This window comes from Juglans microcarpa x Juglans regia, chromosome 4D (assembly GCF_004785595.1).
Source record: "Juglans microcarpa x Juglans regia isolate MS1-56 chromosome 4D, Jm3101_v1.0, whole genome shotgun sequence".
Taxonomy (NCBI): Eukaryota; Viridiplantae; Streptophyta; class Magnoliopsida; order Fagales; family Juglandaceae; genus Juglans; species Juglans microcarpa x Juglans regia.
Window position 1 is genome coordinate 24,009,409 of NC_054600.1, and position 25,351 is coordinate 24,034,759.

Genomic DNA, 25,351 nt, shown 5'->3' on the forward strand with positions numbered 1-25,351 from the left:
GCAAGATCTACAAGAATCTCATAGACTGCGCCACTGTTAACGTCATGTTTCATACGCCTTTGAACTAGGTTTCAGCAACTAAAGTCTTCCAAATTAGGCCTGTAAAAATAGAGAAGAAGGCAACTAGAAGAGGGCGGCCTTAGGCTGAGGAGTCTTCGATGGCAAAGTTAGTAAAGTATCTTGGAAGTTTGTAAATAAGTGAGAGAAAGTCTAGGGTACAGAGAGAGTTTCTCGTACTTAGGAGTTGCTATTTATACCAGGAGTCTGGGCAGGGATAGATCGTGTTTGCCCCCATGGAGTTCGTGTCCTTTTATTGTTCCTTTTGTCAGAGTCTTTTAATGCGGCGTGCCTCTGCGATGACGTCATTAATGTGGTGTGTAACTTGAGTAGTGGTGCTATTAATACGGCATAGTTCCATTTGCTTTACCTTCAGTGGTCTGTCGATGTTCCCATGTCAAAGGAAGGGTTCTCCGTCTTTCCCGTTCTACCCTGTACAAGTCCCCATGAGTGGAGCATGGCCGAGCGATGTCAAGCCTATCCGTCCCATCAACCATCATCGTTTACTTTTCCTTGCAGACGATTTACTTTATGGGCAAGTTTGGGCCCTGGGGTCGGGTATCGGGTCGAAACCCAGTGACTTTTGAAGTGGGGAAAAATCCCCTTACACACATATATTTGTACAATAAGTATTATTTGTGGTGTTGGCAATGATGTTGAGGCTATGAATATTATTTGTGGTGGTGGTGGTGTGGCCATAGTGGTATGCTTAGATTTTAAGTAAGTTTATGGTGGTGGGGATGCCATGGATCCATGGTAGTGGATTTTGTTGTTTTGAATGTTGTTTATGGTTTGGATTTGTGGTGTTGGTTTTGTTTGTGTTTTTTTTCTATTGTTGGTATCATATTTTGATTGGTGTGTATTGTAAATTTGAGTCATCAGAAGATTTGACTAAAAAAAGAACACGTTGATTGATACCAATAATAGAATATTATTAAAGTATAGTTGAATAAATAAATTCATATCTCTATTGCACCAACATAAGATCTTCATTGGGATTGTTCCTCCCTTTCAGCAAATAGAAGAGAAGTAGAAGTTGAAAGAAAAAGTAGAAGAAGAGTTTCAAGCAAAAGGAGTGAAAAGGACAAAGAGAAGAAGTAGAAGGTTAAGAAGTGAGCTGGGTAGAGTATGAGAGAAATAGAAATTGTAGAAATAATCAACGATAAATATGTTCTATAAAAAAAATGGGGGAGGGTATATGTGAATCAAAAGTATTAAACGACCAATCAATGTCTATTTAAAAATATGTATCATATTTATGTAAAAGGTTATAGATAAACTCACCTCAATCATAGTATTACATTCTGCATGAGCGATAATGCAAACTGCTTACTCGAAAATAAATAACTAGTTACTGGTGAGAGTCATCATAATAGTTGAGTGAAAAAATAAAGAATATGAAAACAACTAGATATATGACACCAATATAAATTTTTTATTAAATATCCAGTTTGCATTATTAAATATCCAGGGTATAAATAACTAGGTGTAATAAAGAATCTCATACCTTGATTGCACCGAAATATCCTCAATGAGTGAGAGTTTAACACTTTCAAAAATATCCATCAAAATATTTTTTCCGATGGTGGAGAACCCAGTAAATCCATAGCCCACTCCATAAGAATTATATTCCAAACTCTAATTCATTGTAAACTCAAATTGTATGAATATTAAAAAGCTAACTCTACTAGACAATGCTGCTCCACATTTGTATCATCCAGGTGGAGTCAACATTGTCTGAATTTGATGTCAAATAAAACGTGATCACATTAAAAAAATAACGAGAGAAATAAGTTTTCAATAGATTTGTAGCTAATGCTGAGCAGGTGGTGTTGGATTCCTTGTACTTGCGAAGTTTTATGTATATTTGTCCATTTAAATATTATTTGTAGTGTTGGTATATATTGGTTTTGAAGTTATCAATATTTTTTGTTGTGGTGATGGTGTGGCCATAGTGGTACAGTTTGATTTTAAGTATTGTTTGGATGGTGGGGATGCCATGGATTGGATAGTGGATTTTGTTGTTTTGAATATTGTTCATGGTTTGGATTTGTGGTGTTGGTTTTATCTTTATTTTTTTTTTGTATCATATTTTGACTTGTGTACATTGCTAATTTGAGTGATCAGAAGATTTGATTAAAAAAAAGAATGCATTATTTGAATATCGATAATAGAATATTATTAAAACATAGTAGAATAAATAAATTCATACCTTTGTTGCACCAATAGAAGATCCATCAGGATTGTTCCTCCCTATTAGCAAAGAGATGAGGAGGAGGAGGAAGAGGAGAATGAGTGAAAAATGAAGAGAAGAAGGAGTAAAAAGGACGAAGAGAAGAAGTAGAAGGTTAAGAATTGAGCTGGGTAGAGAATGAGAGAAATGAAAATTAGAGAAATAATCAACTTATGTTCTATTAAAAAAAAAAAAAAAGAGGGTGGTATGTGAATCAAGAGTATTAAACGACCCGACAATGTTTATTAAAAAATATGTATCATATTTATGTAAAATGTTATAGATAAACTCACCTCAATCATAGTATTATGTTGTATTATATTCTACGTGAGAGATGAAGCAAATTGGTTACTCCAAAATAAATACCTAGGCACAAGTGAGAGTCATCATAATAGTCAAGGTTAAAAAGTAAAAAATATGAAAACAACTTGCATAGTCTATATGACACCAATATAAGAATATTATTAAATCATGGCCTAATAAAAAATCTCATACCTTGATTGCACCAAATGATGTTCAATGAGTGAGAGTTTAACACTTTTGACAATATCCATTCAAAGTATTTTTTCCAATGACGGAGAACTCACTAAATCCATTGCCCGCTCCATAAGAATTACGTTCCAACCTCTACTTCATTGTATACTCAAATTGAGTATTAAAAAACTAACTCTACTAGACAATGCTACTTCTAATTTGTATCATCCAAGTGGAGTCAACATTATGTCAATTCGATGTCAAATAAAATATTCGGTGTCACATTAAAGACATAACGAGATAACTAGTTTTAGTAGATTTTATAGCTTATGCAGAGCAGGTGGTGTTGGATACGTTGTACTTCATTAGTGGAGTTTTTAATTATTTGTGGTGGTGTTGTTGATTTTGAAGTTTTGAATATTATTTGTTGTGGTGATATAGTTTGATTTTGAGTATTGTTTGGGTGGTGGGAATGCCATGGATTCATGGTAGTGGAATTTGTTGTTTTTTAATATTGTTCATGGTTTGAATTTGAGGTGTTGGTTTTGTCTTTATTTTTCTTCTATTTTTTGTATCATATTTTGACTAGTGTGCATTTTGACTAAAAAAAGAATGTGTTGTTTGATATCAATAATAGAATATTATTAAAGCATAGTAGAATAAATAAATTCATATCTTTATTGCACCAACGAAAGATCTTCATAGAAATTGTTCCTCCCTTTCAACACAGAAAGGAGAAATAGAAGTTGAAAGAAGAAGAAGAATGAGTCAAAAGGACGAAAAGAAGAAGTAGAAGGTTAAGAAGTGAGCCGGGGAGAGAATGAGAGAAATAAAAATTAGAGAAATAATCAATAATATATGTTCTATAAAAAAGGGGGTGGGTGGCATGTGAATCAAAAGTATTAAACGACCCCACATTGTCTATTTAAAAAGGGGTATAGATAAATTCATACCAATCATAGTATTATATTCTATATGAGCGTTAATGCAAATTGTTTACTCCAAAATAACATACCTAGACACCGGTGAGAGTCATCATAATAGTTGAGTGAAAAAGTAAAGAATACGAAAACAACTAGTATAGTCTCTATATGACACCAATACGAGAATATTATTAAATCATGGCGTAATAAAAAATAGCATACCTTGATTGCACCTTGATTGTACCGAGAGATCTTCAAAAACAGAGTTTCACACTTTTGGCAATGTCAACTCTTAAGTATTTTTTCCAACGGTGGAGAACCCACTAAATCCATAACCGCTTGATAAGAATTATATTGCAACCTCTAATTCATTGTATACTCAAATTGTAGGAAAATTAAAAAACTAACTCTACTAGACAATGCCAATCCTCATTGGTATCATCCTAGTGGACGCAGCAACATTATGCGAAGTTGCTTTCAAATAAAATATTGTCACATTAAAAACATAACGAGAGAATAATTTTTAGTAGAATAGTAGCTTATGCTGAACAGGTGGTGTTGGATTTGTTAAGTATATTTATAGTTTTAAATGTTATTTGTGGTGTGGTCGATTTTGAAGCTTTAAATATTATTTATTGTGGTGGTGGTGTGACTATAGTGGTATGTTTTGATTTTGAGTATTGTTTGCAGTGGTGGGAATGCCATGGATCCATGATAGTGGATTTTGTTGTCTTGAATATTGTTCATGGTTGTGTGTATTTGTAGTGTCGGTTTTGTCTTTGATTTTCTATTTTATATACTATCATATTTTGACTGGTATGCATTGCTAATTTGAGTTATTAGAATTGTTAGAATGCGCAACGGAAAAGTACCTCAAGCTCAGCTTAAAGAATTGCTCCACAAGTTTTTCCAGATTGATAAACTCCAAGCGTTTCCTCTTAGTGGCGAAAGTGTACTACGTAGTATGGAACTAGAGTAACACTTACAAATCCACAGCCTAAATATTTTATCAAGAGAGAACAAAAAGAGAGAGAGTCTTTTTCTATTTTTTTAGATGTGTACTCAAAAAACACAATTGAGTATAGTCCTCCTATGCACGACTGGCCTTAAAGGCCAGCCTTCAATTGTCTTGTGTAACGCATGGCTTAAAAGCCATGCGTTACACAAGATACGTTACAAGTAACGCATGGCTCCTAGCAGGAGGGGTCAGCCCCACGTGGGCGCCCCTCCAACTAATATCTCCCACTCGCACACAGTGGGCATGACCCCAGGTCAGCATCTCTCTAATGTTCTCAATCTTGTTCATACAAATAAATAGGCCGTGCGACCACCAAGCACAATTGTAGAAAGGAGGGAGTACATACACCAAATCTCTCCCAGAGAAGACCAGCATAGTAACATCCCTAAAGTGTCTGGTCATGTCCTAGACTTATTCGATCGCATCAAGATCAAGCATTTTCGAACCCTCTTGAGTTTTTTAAAAAAAAAAACTCAGAACAATGCTTGACTACCTCCATATATTTCAATGTGTTCACAACCTTTAGCCGCTACCAAGATGTAGCGTCATTTGTATGACGTCAGCAAACACTATCGAAGATACGATATCGAATAGTCTTCCCTTTACACTCATATCACTCAATTTTGGTCGAACTGCTTTCCCAACAATGCCTCTTTAGACCGTATCAATCATGACCATAGACAGCATGTCAAAGTAGAAAACATCACAACCTCCATCTCGTGACATAGTCAAAAGTAAAGGACATTTTTTAAGAAATGAGACTCACACAGTGAGAAAGAGAGAAATATTTTACTCACTTACTCATATGGTCGTATAAGCACATATAGTATGAAACACATGCTACGGTGGATTTCTCTTTCTCAAAGAGCATATGTCTATATCAACACCGTACAGATCTTAGTCTAGCCACTCCTTAAGCGTCTAATCCGAATTCCTCAATTTGCACGTCTCCAAGGCGTCAAAGAGGAATTCGCATCTGGCTTACTACAGGTTACATGGATGGTGGGGTAACCCATGCATAGTCCTATCAATGGACCTCATCTTAGCTCCCACTAAGGCGACATAACTTTGTGTCAACCAACTTATCCCTTTGGACAAGTACCTAGGGACACAATGTCTCATCTCTACTCGCTACTTAAGCGCTAGAGGCGATCGCTCGTGTGAGTGAGCCGATTTAAGCCTGTTGACATATCTTGTGTATGTGTATTAAAAACAATACGATAAAGACAAGAACTGAATCATATTGTATTAATATCTCAAAGGAAATGTTACATCTTTATGTCATTTGAAACACAAATTACATTTATAGTCTACGCAGTCCTAGATTCCTAACATGAGCCTCGAAGACATCTCTTGCTATAGGCTTCGTTAAGGGATCAGCAACCATGCGACTCGTAGAAAGATGTTTCAGAACCACTTCCTTTTGCGCTATCATGTCTCTGATGTAGTGATATCTGATATCTATGTGTTTGGTTCTTCCATGATACTTTGAGTCCTTAGCATATGCGAGAGCTGCCATGCTGTCACAGAATATTGTCACCGGATCTGAAGTATCCGTGCCAATGTCTAAATGCTTGAGGAACCTCCGTAACCAAACAGCTTCTTGAACTGCTGCAGAACAAGCTATGTATTCTGCCTCCATGGTGGATAAAGCTATACAGGGTTGTTTCTTGCTGCTCCACGTAATGGCGCCTTGGTTGAGCAGAAAGACATACCCAGTGGTTGATTTGCGCTCATCTAGGTCGCTGCCCCAATCGGCATCACTGTAACCTCTTAGTTGCAAATCTGAACCCTGATAGCACAGCACATAGTCTGCAGTTCCCTTGAGATATCGCATAATCCTTTTGACCGCTTTCCAGTGAGCTAGTCCGGGGTTTGATTGGAATCTACTCACTAAGCCAACTGCATAGCATATGTCAGGTCGAGTACACATCATTGCGTACATCAGACTACCCACAGCATTAGCACAAGGGACACGAGCCATCTTTTCCTTTTCTTTTTGAGTCTTAGGACACATCACTTTAGACAAGTTCTCACTCCTTGCAACATGGGTGTCAATGGGTTTACATCCATTCATTAGGAAGCGCTCGAGGACTTTCTTTATGTAAGTCTGTTGAGACAAACACAAAAGTCTCTTTGAGCGATCTCTGTAGATCTTAACTCCCAAAATGTATTCTGCTTCACCCATATCCTTCATCTCAAAATTGAAGGATAACCACTCTTTTGTGGCGACTATCAACCCTTTATTATTTCCAGCTAGTAGTATGTCGTCAACATATAATGACAACATAATGAAACTCTTCTTAGACCTTTTGACATAAACACAATGATCCTCTGTGATCATCGTAAACCCATTCGAGAGAATGGCTCGATGGAATCTGAGGTATCATTGTCTAGATGATTGCTTTAGGCCATATATAGATCGTTTGAGCTTGCACACTTTGCGCTCTTGACCTTTGACCACAAAACCAGTTGGTTGATCCATATAGATTTCATCATCTAGTTCTCCATTGAGAAATGCTGTCTTAACGTCCATCTGGTAGAGTTCCAAATCCATGTTTGCTACTATAGCTAGAATCAGGCGAATTGAGGCAAACCTCACCACTGGTGAAAAAGTCTCCTCATAGTCTATACCTTCCTGTTGGGTATATCCTTTCGCCACTAAGCGAGCTTTGTACTTATCTATTGATCCATCTGACTTGCGTTTGACCTTAAGAACCCATTTGTTCCCAATAGTCTTACGTCCTATTGGTAGATCAACCAGATCCCAGACCTGATTAATCTTCATAGACTCAATCTCATCATTAAGAGCTTTCATCCACTCATCTTTTGTAGAAGATGAGAGAGCCTCATAAATTGTCCTAGGCTCGTCATCATCATGCGGAGCTACCATAAAAGCCTCCCCTTCAATCTCAAAACGACGACGGGGAATACTTTCGCGTGTGCTTCTACACGGCTGAGGTTGTTGTGATTGATTGACAAGTGATGTGCTCCCACTCGGATTCAAATAATTTGTAGGAGCTTGAAGAATTTCTTCCTCATTCTCAACTAAATTCCTTGTAGCACTTTCTTCTTGTTCTACAATCTCATGAAGTTCTAAACTCCTATCAACCTCACCTCTAGTTGGAAACTCATCTTCAATGAAATCCACATCTCGTGACTCAATCTCAGTCACACTTCCATCAGATTGTTCACCTATTAATACATACCCTTTAGAGTGTTCTGAGTACCTTATAAAGATACACTTCTTCCCTCTAGGGCCTAACTTCCCATACTTATGAGAAAGATTGTGAACAAAACCCGTTGAACCTCATGGCCGCAAGTTACTCAAATTGGGTTTCTCGCCGGTCCATAGTTCATATGGGGTGGAAGTTACTGATTTGGAGGGCACTCGGTTAAGGATGTAGGCAGCAGTCAAAAGTGCATCCCCCCAAAAAGAAATTGGTAGGTTTGCTTGCGCCATCATTGACCTAACCATCTCAAGCAGTGTTCGATTTCTCCTTTCCGCCACGCCATTTTGCTGGGGCGTATTCGGCATCGTCAACTGTCTTTTGATTCCTTTTTCATCACAGAGCTTTTTAAATTGCTCAAAGAGATATTTTCGTCCTCGGTCAGTTCTTAGAGCTTTTAAACTCTTGTCTAACTGATTCTCAACCATTCTTAGATATCGCCTAAAGCATTCCAATGCTTCAGACTTATGGGAGATTAAGTAGACATGACCGTAACGTGAAAAATCATCTATAAATGTGATGAAGTAGACACCTCCGTGTCTTGCCCTCACACTCATTGGACCACAGATGTCTGAGTGGACTAATTGTAGTGGAAAAGATGCCCTTGTGGCTTTTCCAAACGGTTTTCTCTTAGCTTTTCCCATTAGACAATGTTCACATGTGGGTAAGATGACCTTAGCGAGATTGCCTATAAGGCCTTCTCTAGCTAACCTAGTCATTCTATCTTGCCCTATATGGCCAAGCCTAGCATGCCATTTATATGAATCCAAATTATCAGATGTAGAAAGAAAAGCAATTGACTCATTTATATTTGAATAATCTAAATTCAATATCATAAAACCGTCTTGTAGAAAAAAAGCATTGCCATAAAACACATGGCCCAAATAAAAGGAAACATAATTGTTTTCAAATACAATACGAAAACCAAGTCTTAATAGAGTGACTACAGAAAGTAAGTTTCGTCGGATCTCGGGAGCGTATAGCACATTATGAAGGAAAAGAGTGCGGCCACCCCGCAAGTCTAGCTTGTAGGTACCAAGTCCCAGTACCTCAACGCTAGCTCCATTCCCCACCTTGATATCACGACTCCTAGCTGGAATCCGGCGATACTCAACAAATCCAATTCTATCTCGCGCTATGTGTTCGGTCGCTCCTGAATCAACAGTCCACACAGGATAGGAGTGAGCAACCATCACATGGCTAGTTACAAAAACAATGCGAGAAAAGTCAGAGTGTACCTTCTTCGGCTCAGTGCAGTCACGAGCGAAGTGGCCATTCTTTCCACAGTTGAAGCACTCTAATTTCGACTTGTTCTTCCCGCGCTTGCCCCTCTTGCTGCGCTGAGAAGTTCCTGACACCTTCTTAATTTGTCCAGCAGCTACTCCATTCTTAGACTTCTTGCGCTTAGGCCTTGATGCCTTACGCGAACCAGAATCAGCCACATAGGCCGTGTGATTGGGCTTGGCAGCCTCTAGGCGCTCAGCCTCCAATTCCAAGTGACGCGAGACATCATCAAAGTCTTTGATATTCTCGTTATGCGTCAGGTTCTGGCTCATTTTCTCCCAAGAATTCGGCAGTATCACTGCCTGGACTTGTTGTTCATCAGTCAGGTTGTTTCCTGCGGACTTAAGTTCGCGGATCATGGTTGACATAGCCCTAAGATGCTGCTTCATCGTGTGGTCAGAGCGCATATTATAGGAGTCAAACCTCATGGTTAACCCACGCAACCTAGTGGCTGAAGTTCCACCAAACTTTAACTTCAAAGCCTCCCACATGCTTTGGGCAGTGTCATAGATCTCGAACTCACACATTAGATCATTGTGCATGCTGCTTAACATTATTATGCGCGCGCACCGACTTTTCTTAGCCCATTGAGTATAGGCTAGTTGATCTATTTTGTATTGTTCTGAGGTCCCTTCCCCGGGCTCAGTAAGGGAGTGAGATAAGGCCTCCAAGACCTTTTGCTCATCTAAAACATATTGGATCTTGCGATGCCAAATGTCGTAGTTCTCCCCATCCAATTTCTCCCCTTTGTTTAAATCGGCAACTATACTCTTGGATGCCATTTTACTACAATACGTAAAGAAGGGATATTACACACACACCTAAGAAATCTGCTACGTCTATCCAAGTTAAAAAAATAATTTAGACATGTCGCAAGATCGAAAAATCGCTAGGCTTCAGAATCATCTCTTGCGCCACAATATCCAATTATTAAATTTTTAACCTAATTTCCGCGCAAATTCAAAAAAAATATGGGAGAATTAATCATAATTCTCAACCATACTCCCACTATCTTAAGTAGTCATCTAGTCCTAGTCACATGTAAAGACATAACCTACTAAAATCGCAGTAACCTTTTGGGCCAGTCTACAAGGACAGCTACTCCAACCACAGTAACCTGTTGGGCCAGTCTACAAAGATGGTTCATATAAGACCATTACAGTCCATTTTTCTTGTTCCATCAGTGCATTTACAGTTCTTACTGGGGTCACTGTGGTCTTTTGGCTATACAGTGCATTTACAGTTCTTACTGGGGTCACTGCAATTTTTTCATCTAGTCCTAGTCACATGTAAAGACATAACCTACTAAAATCGCAGTAACCTTTTGGGCCAGTCTACAAGGACAGCTACTCCAACCACAGTAACCTGTTGGGCCAGTCTACAAAGATGGTTCATATAAGACCATTACAGTCCATTTTTCTTGTTCCATCAGTGCATTTACAGTTCTTACTGGGGTCACTGTGGTCTTTTGGCTATACAGTGCATTTACAGTTCTTACTGGGGTCACTGCAATTTTTTTTTCAGTCTATCATCTATACTGACATTTCTAACTAAGACTACTTAGTGAGAATTTTCTATTTTTATCAATAAAGACTAATGTATAAACATGCAAGCTTAACATTCATAGATGATAAAAATAATCACATATCCACATGTTCAATTCACATATACATGTTATCACATTTAATATAACAAATTAAATAAAAGATCACATGTAATATAACATAATAAAAAAAATAGCATGAATATAACTATATATTCACATGTGATCACATTTAATCTAAAAACAATTAAATAAAAAATCACATTTAATATAACAAAATTTCATCCCCTCATTTTATTTTCTGTTTTTAAAAAAAATGGGCTTGAACAAAGTTGGGCTTTAAAAAAAAATGCCCTGTAAAAAAAATGTTGGGCCAAGCCCAGCCCATATTTAAAAAGAAGGAAAAGAAAAAAAAAAAAAAAGAAGAGTGGGCCGGGCCATGAGGCCCAAGCCCAGCCCATGGAAATCAGATGACCTAATGGTCATCTTCTTCCTCCCATTCGGCTACTGTTCACGTGAACAGTAGCCGTTCGAAGCAGCACGCCTGGAGCCTCCCACGCAGCACCGCAGGCAGCGGAAGTGATCGGTCCAAGCAGCAGGGTGCTGCCGACCACCTCGCCGGTGCGCGCTGCGCCTCCGTGGTGCGGGCAGCACCTCTCTGGTGCGCGCAGCACCTCGCTGGTGCGCGCTGCACCGCGGTGGTGCGCGCTGCACCGCGGTGGTGCGCGCTGCACCGCGGTGGTGCGCGCTTCACTGCGGTGGTGCGCGCTGCACCACTGTGGTGCAGCAGCGCCTTGCGGTGGTGCGCGCAGCACCACTGCGTTGGTGCTCGCAGCACCACCTGCTTCGCCTTTTTTTTTTTTTTTTTTTAACAGAAAAAAAAGGGATAAAAAAAAACACCATACAAAATCTCAAGCATATGCGAGAAAAAAAATAAAAACTGGAAGTAATTCAAAAAATAGCTCTGATACCAATGTTAGAATGCACAGCGGAAAAGTACCTCAAGCTCAGCTTAAAGAATTGCTCCACAAGTTTTTTCAGATTGATAAACTCCAAGCGTTTCCTCTTAGTGGCGAAAGTGTACTACGTAGTATGGAACTAGAGTAACACTTACAAATCCACAGCCTAAATATTTTATCAAGAGAGAACAAAAAGAAAGAGTCTTTTTTCTATTTTTTTAGATGTGTACTCAAAAAACACAATTGATATATAGTCCTCCTCTGCACGGCTGGCCTTAAAGGCCAGCCTTCAATTGTCTTGTGTAAGCCTTCAATTGTCTTGTGTAACGCATGGCTTTAAGCCATGCGTTACACAAGATACGTTACAAGTAACGCATGGCTTTAAGCCATGCGTTACCTAGCAGGAGGGGTCAGCCCCACGTGGGCGCCCCTCCAACTAATAAGAATGTTTGATTAAGAAAAAGAATGCGTTGTTTGATACCAATATTAGAAATTATTCAAGCATAATAGAATAAATAAATCCAAACTTCTATTGCTCCAACGAAGGCTCTTCATCGGGATTGTTCCTAGCCAGCCATTTTCAACGCATAATAAGAATAAACAAATTTCTTTTTTCAAGAACAGCAAAGGATATAAAGAAACAAGAAGATATAATACGAACCCAAATTATAGTACGTCCTATGTTGCCCCAATCTCGCTGAATAGTCATATACAATATTTATTATAAAGAGAGCCAGCAGAATTTCAAATTAGAGACGAACTTAAACAGTTTTAGAAGGATTTATCCCATGAACGTCAATATCTGTTGCATAAACAGTAGAGAGAAACAGAGAGTCTAGCTCGCCCCACTCAATTACTCCTAATTCGAACATCAGCCTTGTTGACGTTATGTTGAATACTTGAGAATTATTTTTTGTATCCACAAGCAGCGTGAGTTTAAGGCCAATTTGGATTAAAAAATAATATCAACTCATCATTATAATTTTTTTAAATTTTTATATAAAATATTATAAATCATTCAATTTTTTTAAATCTTAAAATAATAATAATATTAAAAAATAATATTTTATTCAACTTATCTAAAAGTATCACATCTCATATCTCAATCCAAACATGCCTAATTTACGCCAAACAAAGAAAGGAATAACATCGAGAATATCAAGATAAAGGTTAATATAAAACAGTATTTACCTCTTCTTTCTTCATTACAGTTATCACCTTACCTCCTTGGATTGGGTCTCTCCAGTACTCTTTGAAGGTACCTCCAATGTCGTTGCAGTAAGGCTTTTTCTTCACACTGCCCATTAACAGCCACGATGTCTACGCTTGGTTTTCTGCAAATTATATAAAAATATACAAAATCGGTGTGACTGCAATTCAAGAATTAAGCGAAACCAAAACCGTTCAAAGAGATGTTTTGAGATGCCACCTTCTTCTGCTTGTGCATGAGACGGTTTCGTGCAAGGCAAAAATTGTTAGACTAGTAGGTGACTTTGAGAGAGAGAGAGAGAGAGAGAGAGAGAGAGAGTTTGCATGAACCTTGCCTTCAAGAATTGAAAATCCCACGTTAGTTCCCAAAGAAGACGCCATTTTCTATTGCACCAACAGGAGATCTTCATCGGAATTGTTCCTCCCTTTCAGCACAGAGAGGAGAAATAGACGTTGAAAGAAGAAGAAGAAGAAGAAGAAACAGAAGAAGTAGAAGAAGGAAGAATGAAAAGTACAAAGAGAAGAAGTAGAAGGTTAAGAAGTGAGCCGGGGTGAGAATGAGAAAAATAGAAATTGGAGAAATAATCAATGATGAATATGTTCTGTAAAAAAATGGGGGTGGGCGGCATGTGCATCAAAAGTATTAAACGACCCCGCAGTATCTATTTAAAAAGGATTATAGATAAACTGATCACCTCAATCATAGTATTATATTCTACGTGAGCGGTAATGTAAATGATAATATAAACCGTTTACTCCAAAATAAATACCTAAGCACCGGTGAGAGTCATCATAATAGTTGAGTGAAAAAGTAAAGAATATGAAAACAATTAGTATAGTCTCTATATGACACTAATATAAGAATATTATTACATCATAGCATAATAAAGAATCGCATACCTTGATTGTACCGAAAGATCTTCAATGAGAGAGTTTCACACTTACTCTAAGTATTTTTTCCAATGGTGGAAAATCCATTAAATCCATAGCCCGCTTCATAAGAATTATATTGCAACTTCTAATTCATTGTATACTCAAATTGAAGAAATATTAAAAAACTAACTCTACTAGACAATGCTAATCCTCATGTATATCATCCTAGTGGATACAGCAACATTATGCGTAGTCGATGTCAAATAAAATATTGTCACGTTAAAAACATAACGAGAGAATAATTTTTAGTAGATTTGTAGCTTATGCCAAACAGGTGGTGTTGGATTTGTTGTACTTCATTAGTGGAGTTGTTAAGTATATTTGTAGTTTTAAATATTATTTGTGGTGTGGTTGATTTTGAAGCGTTAAATATTATTTATTGTCTTGGTGGTGAAACTATAGTGGTATGCTTTGATTTTGAGTATTGTTTGCGATGGTAGGGATACCATGGATCCATGGTAGTGGATTTTGATGTCTTGAATATTGTTCATGGTTGTGGATTTGTGGTGTTAGTTTTGTCTTTATTTTTTTATTTTATGTACTACCATATTTTGACTACTTTGCATGACTAATTTGAGTTATCAGAAGGTCGGACTAAGAAAAGGAACGCGTTGTTTGATACCAATATTTGAAATTATTCAAGCATAATAGAATAAATAAATATCCATACCTTTATTGCTCCAACTAAGAATCTTCATCGGGGTTGTTCCTGACCAGCCATTTTCAACGCATTAATAAGAATAAACAAATTTCTTTTTTCAAAAACAGCAAAGGAAATAAAGAAACAAGAAGATATAAAACGAACCCAAATCATAGTACGTCCTATGTTGCCCCAATCTCGCTGAATAGTCATATATACAATATTTATTATACAAGAGAGGGTTTCTAGCAGAATTTCAAATTAGAGAAGAACTTAGACAGTTTAGAAGGATTTATCCCATCTGAACGTTAACGTCTGTTGCATAAACAGTAGAGAGAAACAGAGAGTCTAGCTCGCCCCACTCAATTACGCCTAATTCGAACATCAGCCTCGTTGATGTTCTGTTGAATACTTGGGATATTTATTATTTACTATAAAGCAAAATTAACGGTATATTTATTATTTAAACTCCTCTTCTTCATCATCAGAGTTCAGCACCTCACCTTCTTGGGATTGGGTCTCTCTAGTACACTCTTTGAAGTTACCTCCAATGTCGTTGCAGCAAGGCTTTTTCTTCGCACTGCCATTAACAGCGACGGTGTCTATTTTTTTTTTCCCTGCAAATTATATAAAAATATACAAAATCGGTGAGACTGCAACTCAATAATTAAGCGAAACCAAAACCGTTTCAAAGAGATTAGTTTTGAGATACCACCTTCTTTTATCTTTCTGCTTGTGCATGAGCCGGTTTCTTGCAAGGCAAAAATTACTGAACCTTGCCTTTAAGAATCGAAAACCCCACGTTAGTTCCCAAAGAAGACGCCATTTTCTATTCAATAGGGTATTCTCCAAAGGAAATCAAAATGCAGATGCTACGAATAGAGATAGGTTTTTATAACTCAAAAGGGAGTCAGAAATACCTATAGACTGCTGCAGAGGAACAAGAAATCCCAAAACAGAGACATCAAAACGAAATAGAGCATGTACCGTCCCTCTGGATTCTTGAAGTACGTCTTCAGGCCCCGAGATTGCGCATTTGTCGAGGATGAAGACAACGTCATGGCCATGGGCGTCGTCGCCGCCGATGCCGACGTCATCACCCCGTTTCCATAACCGTTGTACCCGCTGTGCATCATCTTCTCGATTCTTTCCGTCTCTCCGCTCATCTCTCATTGTCTATAATATCTCATGCTCTGACATTTTCGTAGCGCTCTCTCGCTCTCTCTAATTCTATTGATTCTTCTTTCGAGCCGCTGTATTTCTCTATCTACATAGATGGACTTTTCAATTTTGGAGGAGTATATATTTTAAAAGAGAATACAACGGCTGAATAGAGAGAAATCCAACAGCTGTTCTCTATAGTTAAATTGAAATTTTCTAGCCGTTAGCTTTCTTCAATATTAGTAAAATCGGAAGAGAAATGCAAACGGCCCCTGTACACTTGTATTAGTTTAAATTCAAAATTTTCTTGGCGTTAATATGCTGGTAATTTTAAGTTGAGCAGTACGGAACCTTAAACCGCTATTGCCTGTCACAAGACTGTTGCAAAAACCTCGTATAATTTGCACCACTTAAAGCAGAGTGACACGATTGGCAGAGGTCTGTCTATATGATCACATAGAACAGCTGTTTTGCATATATTAACCCCAACTCCGAACAGACTCAAAAATAACGTTAGTGGTTAGAGATCATACACCGAAATAATAAGGCTGCTTATAATCAAAATTAATGTTCCAGCGAACAAGATCTCTTTGGAAGTCTGCTGTAGCAATAAAAAGTTCTGTAACGGGAGGTGAAAGATTGAATACAAAGATTTCATACACAGTAATGTCCCACCTGCCTCATAGAGGATTTAATATCTAATCCAAAGATGGAATATTTTGAAACTAGCTAGAATAAGTACTGAACAATTCATATTTATAGATTTATATATTTATCTGACACAGTTTTTCTCTAAATTTGGTCCATGGTGAAAATGTATGAGCTCACATATCTCACCCGTGTCTAAGACATTTTTTAATGATTTTTTTTAATGTTACTAAAAAAAACATATGTATTTCTTATATTCCAAAGGTATAAGAGGCAAATTTATGGATACATTGTGTTAATGCTAAATATTGTACAATAGGCCGGAAGGGAGGAAGAAATTAATCCCGGCCCACGATAGTGATTTGGGCGTCGATACGATATTCTTTGCGTTCATCCATAAATAAAAATAAATAAAAAGAAATACAAAAATTTACGTAGTTCGACATAAAAGCTTACGTTCACGGATTGTTTAGGGGTAAAATTCACTAGAATGGATGATTTTATAATCTCTCATAGCCTCATATATCTCTCAATACAATAGAAATTTTAGGGAATATCCTTTGTAGTCGCTAAGTGTGGTGGAGTTTGGGCATAGGGAGCTTCTCTTGAGAGCCTGTCGAGAGTTCACTTCCTTTGTAGATATCTCCTCATTTTAGAAAGATTTATTTTCTTATTTGGAGTGATTGGGTCCAACTTCCCATGTAAATCCTTTTTCCTTTTAGGAGTCCAAGCCAACTGTTTTTGGTTTATATCTTCCTTGCCTTATCTCTTCATTATCTTATCTCTTGGTTTTATCTATTCATGTATTATTAATGATAGGTTTCCATAGGTTGGACCCAGTCAATTTTGTCCCTAATAAATGCCCCGATTCTTAAGGTTGACTTGTTTATCAATAAGGCTTTGAGAATTTTTAAGTGAACCGTGATGGAGGTAACTTGTAAAAATTGCAAAAAAAAGAAAAAAAAAAGAAAAAAAAAAAGAAAAAGGGGAACTGGTCCATAGTCTGTCACTATTATGCAATGTAATGGAGATATCCATGAGCGGTTCTCAAGAAATTTTTTTTTTGAGATTTTTAGTATTGCCTTTGAGGATGGGCCTCTGTGAAATTTGTTTGTAAGAATGTTTGCATAATAATTAAGTGTACTGATGATTTGTATGTGACTGTTTGACGTTAGTAAAGTGCGCATATTTCCGTGCTCGGTGATCTTTTTGGTGGTATCAATGGATTTTGCCACGTGCTGCAATTTTCTATTGGTGCTTTTCTATTCTGATGTTGATGTAAGAGTTTGTTTATAGTAACCTGCACTTAAGTGGTTAGGGTGCTCGTCGACCTCTTGGATCCATCTTAAGTAGTTGCTGAGCCCATCAACTCGTTCCCAAAGGTAACCCGCTGGTGGCGATTGTAGCGAGTTGAGACACTGGGATGTGAGTGTAGCAGAAGGATGCATCGATCGCGTAACTCTGACGATACGAGTATAGTGGGGAGGATGTCTCAATCGCGTAACTCTGGCGATGTGAGTGTAGCGGATGCCTTAACCACGTAACTTTGAAGATGAGAGTGTAGTGGGATGATGCTTCTACCGCGTAACTATGGAGATGCGAGTGTAGCAGGAGGATGCTTTGACCATATAACTCTAGAGATGAGAGTGTAACGGAAGGATGTCTCGACCGCGTAACTCTGCCGATGCGAGTGTAGCGAGAAGGTGCCTCAATCTCGTAACTTTAGAGATGAGAGTGTAGTAAGAGGATGTATCAACCACGTAACTCTGGTGATGCGAGTGCAGCGGGAGGATGCCTCGACCGCATAACTCTGGCGATGTGAGTGTAGTGGGAGGGTGCATCGACCTCATATCTCTTGAGATGAGGGCTGGATGATGCCTCAACCATGTAACTCTGGAAATGAGAGAGTAGCGGGATGATGCCTCGACTGCGTAACTCTGGCGATGCGAGTGTAGTGGGAGGATTCCTCAACCACGTAACTCTAGCGATGCGATTGTAGTGAGAGGATGCCTTGACTATGTAACTCTAACGATGCGAGTGCAGCGGGAAGATACCTTAACCGCGTAACTCTGACTATATGAATATAGCAGGAGGATGCCTCGATCGCGTAATTCTGTGGTGGGAGATAAACTACGTTACTCTGTGGTAGGAGCTAGAGCTCGATCGTACTATAATAAAAACCAAATAGGTTAAATTAAATCATCCAAATCACAAATTTGAGATTTACAAACCTGAGTTATTTAGCCGTTGCTCTTGATCCCTCCTTGACTGAGAAATTGATTGAGGCTTCAATTTTTTTTTTAATTATTTAAATTGAGGCTCTGGTTGATATGCGATGAAGGTGCATTGTTCATTACCCCTTTTGTCTTCGCATTTCTAGTTGTGGCTCTACGGTCGCCATGCTCCATTATACATTATTATTATTATTTTTGTTTTGAAAATTTGAAAAAATTGAATTATTTATTTTATTTTGTGTAAAAATTTGAAAAAATTGTAATGATTAGATCAAATCAGATTAGATAAGATGAGTTGTAAAAACAAATGAGGCTAAACTTCCTCATGCTTTGGCTGATTAGTGAAACCGAGCAGGAATTTCTCACATGAAATTTTGCATTTTGAGGGATCATAGACCGTTCCTTTACAAGATCCCAAGCGAGTATTGCCAAAAAAAATATTAACATTTAACATTTCTATAGAACAACAGCCTTTATCCGATCACCATTCCCTCAAATTCATAAATTACAGCATAAATGTGTTTGCTGCAATTAACACTTGATACAAAATTCAATGATAGCTCACACCTTCACCACTTACAACCTCACCAATGTGGTATGCTTTATAAGCCCCACCTCCACCCTCAAGTATCCTATTAGATGCCTCCTGGCTCACAACTAGAACCATTCCAATGCCCATGTTAAAAGTCCGTCTCATCTCAGCATCTTCTATTTTTCCCGCCTAATCAGAAGGAAAGAAGAAATTCAACTATTTTATCAAGAAACATATATACAACCCAAAGTAACAACATTCATATCAAATAATAAAAAGCTTATATCAAATACCCAACAGAGGTACTGAGCCAAACATTCACTTGGTCTTCGTCTCATATTTCTATTAGGAGAAGTGTATTTTACCTCTTGAATCCACTTAAACAGAGTTGGGACTTCCCAGGAGTTCTTATGGATGACAGCTCCAAGGCCTTTTGGAAACACGCGAGGTATGTTGTCGGTAAAACCACCACCTGTGATGTGGGCAATCCCCTTTATCCCACCCTTGCTAATCAAGCCAAGCAACTAATTTGGAAGGAAAGGGGGAAAAAGCATTTTTCAGTCTAGATAACAAGACAATATGAAGCATCATAGAGGGAGGGCAATAAGTAACCTGCTTAACATAGATAACAGTTGGGGCCATCAAAGCTTCACCTAATGAAACATCTTCACCAGGAAGTTTGTCCTTCAAAGAAAAGCCACTTCGAGCTAGAACCCTGAGAAGTCACTGTATATATCAGCAATTGACATAGATAAACGCTTCACCCATAGTTATAAGAGAGCAAAAACTATTTCATTTGCTGAAGCCTTTTCATTTGACATATAACAATAACAGAAAAGGGGAAACTTTTGAAAATAACACTAACCTTCTTACAAGAGAGAAACCATTAGAGTGAACACCACTGGATGGCAGACCAACAAGGACATCTCCAGCCACAATGTCATTTCCATTAATTACTGAATCTCTTTTTACAATGCCAACCGCGAAACCACTGAGGTCATACTCACCGTCAGCATAAAAATCTGGCATCTCAGCAGTCTAAAAAGTATGTAAAACCAATAAAGCACATATTAAGAGGCTAAAAAATGCATATTATATTTTATCTAATAGTTCAAACCTCACTTCATATCATACTACATAAATTTATCCTCCATCCAAATGGGCAATGACATGTCCAAATCAGTAAATTTCTTGCAAGTCGAACAAGAAGTTTGAACATAGTCAACCACATCTTTAGATTCCAGGGACTATCTTGATCCATTAAAAAAGACTTCTAGAGCTTGACTCTGGTAAGCACAGAGCTACAAGAAACACTGGTTAACTCCTGGGGTTACCATAAAAATGCTGAACTCACCAGACACTTGCAATATTTTAAAAAGATTGAATTTTAAGTACTCTCTGCCGTGGCAACCATTAACTTGAAATGGCCTCTAATAATACGTCAGCTTGTTTGCCTAAATAAAATAGCGTTTATTGCATGCTCAGCCAATTCACGGCTACTAGAACTTTGTTTTAAGGTTAAATACACTGTACTCGACAGTTCCTTAACCTTCAGCACTATCAACTATTAAACAATGCTGAAACGCTATTAAAAAGAACAATAATTGAGTACCTCGCCTCCTAAAAGAGCACAATCAGATTGTTGGCAACCATCAACAATTCCTTTTATAACCTATATAAGAACCAAGACAAAGATCAAATCAGCTTATGCTTCAAGTACATGTACTATTTCAAAGAGCTACACAACCCAGTCAGTGTGTGGCATTTTGTGCACCTTTTCAGCAAGGTCAACATCAAGGTGGCTAGTAGCAAAGTAATCAAGGAAAAATAATGGCTTTGCTCCAGAAGTAACAATGTCGTTGACACTCATCGCAACCTGGAGCAGGCAGAAGTTCATTAGAGAGCTGATCACAGATAACAAAATGATTTAAGTTAACACCAAAGTTTTACCAGGTCAATCCCAATAGTTTCATGGATTCCAGTTTCAAATGCAAGTTTAAGTTTAGTTCCCACGCCATCCGTACCGGCAACAAGGTATGAATCACCTGTCCATGAGAATCCGATTAGAGAACCAGCTCAGTCTTTTTCCCCACAGCCCCGAATTTGCACCTCTTGATATAAATAATGAGAAAAATAAGAAACTTACATCCCCAGTAAAAAAAATAAAATGAAACAAAATTATACCAAGAGGAAAAAGTCCACCAAAGCCACCGATTCCCGGTGCCATTTTGGCAATTCTGCGAACAAGTTCAGAGCCAGCATCTATGTCCACGCCAGCATCCTTGTACGTTAGACTATCACTGGAACTGTTCGTCGGCATCGAATGCAGGCGGGGAGAAATCCTCGTCCTTCTTGTCACTTTTAAGTTCTCGGACGCCGCTGATAAGGACAGAAATCCATTGTAAAACCGAGGGAGAGTGGAATGCCGTTGGATTGGACTAGGGCTATGATCGGATGGTCCGATTAAGCGGAGGACGCAGCGGGATAGCTCTGTGTTAACTCCAAAGGTAGCAGACATGGTGAGAGAGAAGAGAAGTTCAAAGAGTGAGAGCAGAGGAGTAGGCGAGAGAAGGGGATAGGAAGCGGGAATGCAAATTATGCAATGAAGACTTGAAGGGGAATATCTAGGGCTTTTGTTTGCTCCGGCGGAAAGTGCCCGAAAAGTGTGTGTCGGGTCGGGTTTGGGCAGCCTGTGAGGGTAAAGCAAGTGGTTGTGGGTCTGTGGGAAGTCCCACACGGGGGTCAGGCACGTGCGAGGAAGGTTAATATTTCTGCTTGTTTTTCCATCTTCTCTATTTCTTTGTTCTTACTCCCAATTCTGAACTCAAAAATATTCAAAAGAAAAGAAAAGTTATCTCCGTTTATTTTGGTTTCGAATTTGTAAGATTGAAATTGAAGCAATAATGGGCTCAGACTCGAACTCAGCAGCATCTACATCGTCAACGTCATCGCCCAGCGGAAAGCGAGCTAGAGATCCAGAAGATGAGGTTTACCTCGACAATCTCCATTCTCACAAACGCTACCTCAGCGAGGTTTGGTTCGGTGTTTCTTTTCTTTGCTCCGAATATATTTCTCTTTTTGTTTTGTTTATTCTGTTACATATAAATATAAATATATATATTTATATATATATATATATATATATAATAATCCCACAATGTTTTTATTCGTTTTTGTCATGTTTATAAACGTTTAGAAAATTATCTTTTTTATTGTTTTCAACCACGGGCTTTCGGTTTTAGCAGACAATGTGGCTCGAATTCTTAAATGGGTATTCTTCAAAGTTTGTGTTCCAAATTCTAAATTCTAATCTCTGTTATGGGTTTCTTGGAATAAAATCGATTACAAAAAACGTGCACTTTGTTGAGAGTTTGTTCGAGTGCCTAACAAATTTCACATCTATCTTCTATTTTGTCTTAATTGGTTATGTGTGTATTTGGTTTGCTGGGTGGTAGATTTTAAGAGGTTTTGGCTTTAGTTTATCTCTGAAATTTGCTGTAAATTTGCAGTTCAAGTCCTTGATTCTTCTTTCTATTTTTCTATTTTACCACAGATAATGGCGTCCAGTTTGAATGGATTGACGGTTGGAGACCCACTCCCTGAGAATATCATGGAATCTCCAGCGAGGTCTGAAATCATGTTCTACCCCAGGTAAGTTATCAATTGTTCTTTCGGTTTACTGTTGTTCCAAAAAAAAGTTCACGATTCGGACGAATAAAACATTGCATTATGATGGAAGAAAGTTTTCACCACGCAACGACTTTCAAGTAGTTGGTTTTGTCCCTAGCCTTGGCTTTGGTGGTAATGGGGGCGCGAGGAATTTGGTAGGTCTTTGGTTTGTATATTACTGTTTGTTTTAAGCACTCCATGATTGATATTTCCCAAATATATATTCCAATCGTTTTGGTACTTTTAAGTTTTGAATGGAAACTATCGCAAGTGCAAATCGAGTTCAAATCAGTTGAGAAAGAAGTGGAGCCAATTAATTGCAGATGTGGTAGCAGATCACATGGAATCTGTTTGCTGGTGATTTTGGTGTTCTCTTTGCTTGCGGGCTCATTCGACATTCATCGCGGCCTTGTCACTCTAGGTTGGGTAGATAACTAAAAGAAACAATCCTTTGATGTGAACATGTGAGACATCATCACCATCTCTGTTGTGATTATCGGTTCATTACATTTTTTTTATAATTAAAGACAACAATTTATTAATGGAAGTAAATAGGCATAGCTCAAATACACAGTAGGTATACAAACAGCTTACACCTAGTTACATAAAAAGGAGCTAGAAAGGGATACAAGAAAGTCATTGAAGCAAGCTCCATTAAGTACACAAGAGGATGTCCAAAGAAATATAGTATGGAAGAAGAAACTTCTTAGCTCATGAGGCTAATGCTCCTTGTTTTCAAAACTTCGACCATTCCTTTCAATCCATAAGTACACATGATACATAAAGGACTCATCCTCCATATATCCTGAATATGTGAATTGGCCCTGCATCTTTGCCAACAAGCAAATAAATCAACCACTCTCTTGGGCATTACCCAAGCAATGCCCGTTCTATAAAAGATTTCTATCCATAACATTTTTGCCACCTCACAATGAAGTAAAAGATGGTCCACCATTTCTCCATTCTTCTTAAAAATATAACACCATTCCATTACGACAAGACCCCTCTTCCTCAAATTATCCAACGTCAAAACTTTTCCAAGAGCTGCTGGCCACCCAAAGAAGGCAATCTTAGGAGGCACCATACTTTTCCAACTAGGCTTCCAAGGGAACGAAGTATGATTTTGGCTTAACAAAGCTTTATACAATGATCGTACAGAAAGAATATCAGTTCAATACATTTAATCTCCTTATGACTATTACTTTGTTTTGAGAGACTCCTTGCTTTCAAATTTATATATAGCTTCCTTGCAATAGATACGATCTTCAGTAATTCTAAATAAATTTTTTTAATTATTATGGTACTGAATTTCATTGTGTTCTCTGTATGGTTCTAGGGATGAGCTGTCCTTGCAGTATTCACCAATGTCAGAAGACTTGGATGACACTCGATTTTGTGAGACCCCCATAAACACTTGCTCATCCCAACCTGACAGTGTGCCCACCAGTCCTGTCTCTCCATACAGGTATCAAAGACCTTTTGGTGGATTCTCGTACGCAACTTCCTCTAGTTCACACCCTTCACATGGCTGTGCCGTTCCTGCTACTGTCACTTGTTCGCAGCCTCGCCAACGAGGCTCAGATTCCGAGGGTCGGTTCCCGTCATCACCTAGTGATATATGTCATTCAGCTGACTTGAGGAGGGCTGCACTCTTGCGATCTGTGATGAGAACACAGCCTACAGGCCCATCATTTCATGAACTGGCATTTTGTTCAGGACAAGATCCTGTACCTAATATAGAAACTGAAGAGCCATATATGAAGTCTCTGGTGGATGAGAGGGAGTATCAAATTGAGGAGTGTTCTTCAATGGGTGTGCCAGACTCTGATTTTAACCGAGAGAGGTCTTGCAGAGTATTGAATATGAATGTTAAAGGGAATGGTTCTGGGGATTAGATTCTTCAGGAAAGGCATTAGAAGACAAAGCTCAAATCTCATCATGGGCACTTTTTACTATGGGATCACTGTTGCTTGTGTTAGTTCAAAGCCCCAACATATGTCAACATATCTTGGCTGGATCATCTCAGCACTACATAGTTTACTCATGAGTTTGTTTGAATTATCTCATCTTTTCATGCACAGGTACAGTTGCTGACAGTTTCTTCTCTAAAAATAGAAGAGTGTTCACTTGGGACGAAGTTTGTTTCCCAGTCTCTCCTGATTCTAGGCAGCAACTTGAGCTTTGCTTGCGTTTTGAATCTTTTGATGTTGTAAATAGAGGGTATATGTGGCATTATTTTTTATAATGGTAATCATTTACACTTAATTGCCTTCCACTTAAGTCGTGAATTTACCCAGAAGGGAAAAAAATTAGTGCAAAACGCTGTGAATGAGCCATGTCTGATGCTTGTGATTTGGTAGTGCCCCATGAATTGAGCTTTTCTCCCTCTTGATAACCATGATCGCAGCCTGGGTTTGTCGGTGAAATATACAACCGAACCAGAACTCCGGCATTGTAACATCGATGCTTGATATTTCAATCTAGGGGCACCGTCAACAAAACCCTGTAATTTATCATTTTGCTGTAAATTAAACATGTTTTGTGTTATGATGTTGAGGGTTAAAGGTTTAACCAAATTAGTATTCAACAGTCCTAAGACTTTTG

At 38.3% G+C, this 25,351-nt stretch overlaps 2 protein-coding genes and 1 long non-coding RNA gene across 3 annotated transcripts; 1 reads left to right on the plus strand and 2 right to left on the minus strand.

Annotated features, from left to right (window-relative positions):
• Positions 1-12,872: 12,872 nt before the first annotated feature.
• On the minus strand, positions 12,873-16,050 carry LOC121260459. The gene is made up of 3 exons (XR_005939722.1): positions 15,491-16,050; positions 15,219-15,375; positions 12,873-13,055 (listed from the first exon to the last, which is right to left on the minus strand). It is a non-coding gene; the product is annotated as an uncharacterized LOC121260459 (long non-coding RNA).
• A 2,949-nt stretch (positions 16,051-18,999) lies between these two features.
• Positions 19,000-21,802, minus strand: LOC121260460 (phosphoribosylformylglycinamidine cyclo-ligase, chloroplastic/mitochondrial-like). The gene is made up of 8 exons (XM_041162342.1): positions 21,263-21,802; positions 21,029-21,123; positions 20,853-20,954; positions 20,691-20,750; positions 19,944-20,116; positions 19,691-19,793; positions 19,444-19,602; positions 19,000-19,267 (listed from the first exon to the last, which is right to left on the minus strand). The coding sequence occupies exons 1-8, from the start codon at positions 21,594-21,596 to the stop codon at positions 19,097-19,099; spliced, it is 1,197 nt and encodes a 398-aa protein (XP_041018276.1). The 5' UTR covers positions 21,597-21,802; the 3' UTR covers positions 19,000-19,096.
• A 62-nt stretch (positions 21,803-21,864) lies between these two features.
• LOC121260461 lies at positions 21,865-25,012 on the plus strand. Its single transcript, XM_041162343.1, has 3 exons — positions 21,865-22,110; positions 22,632-22,729; positions 24,084-25,012. Exons 1-3 carry the CDS (start codon positions 21,982-21,984, stop codon positions 24,640-24,642), a joined length of 786 nt encoding a protein of 261 aa, XP_041018277.1. The 5' UTR covers positions 21,865-21,981; the 3' UTR covers positions 24,643-25,012.
• The last annotated feature ends 339 nt before the right edge of the window (positions 25,013-25,351 follow it).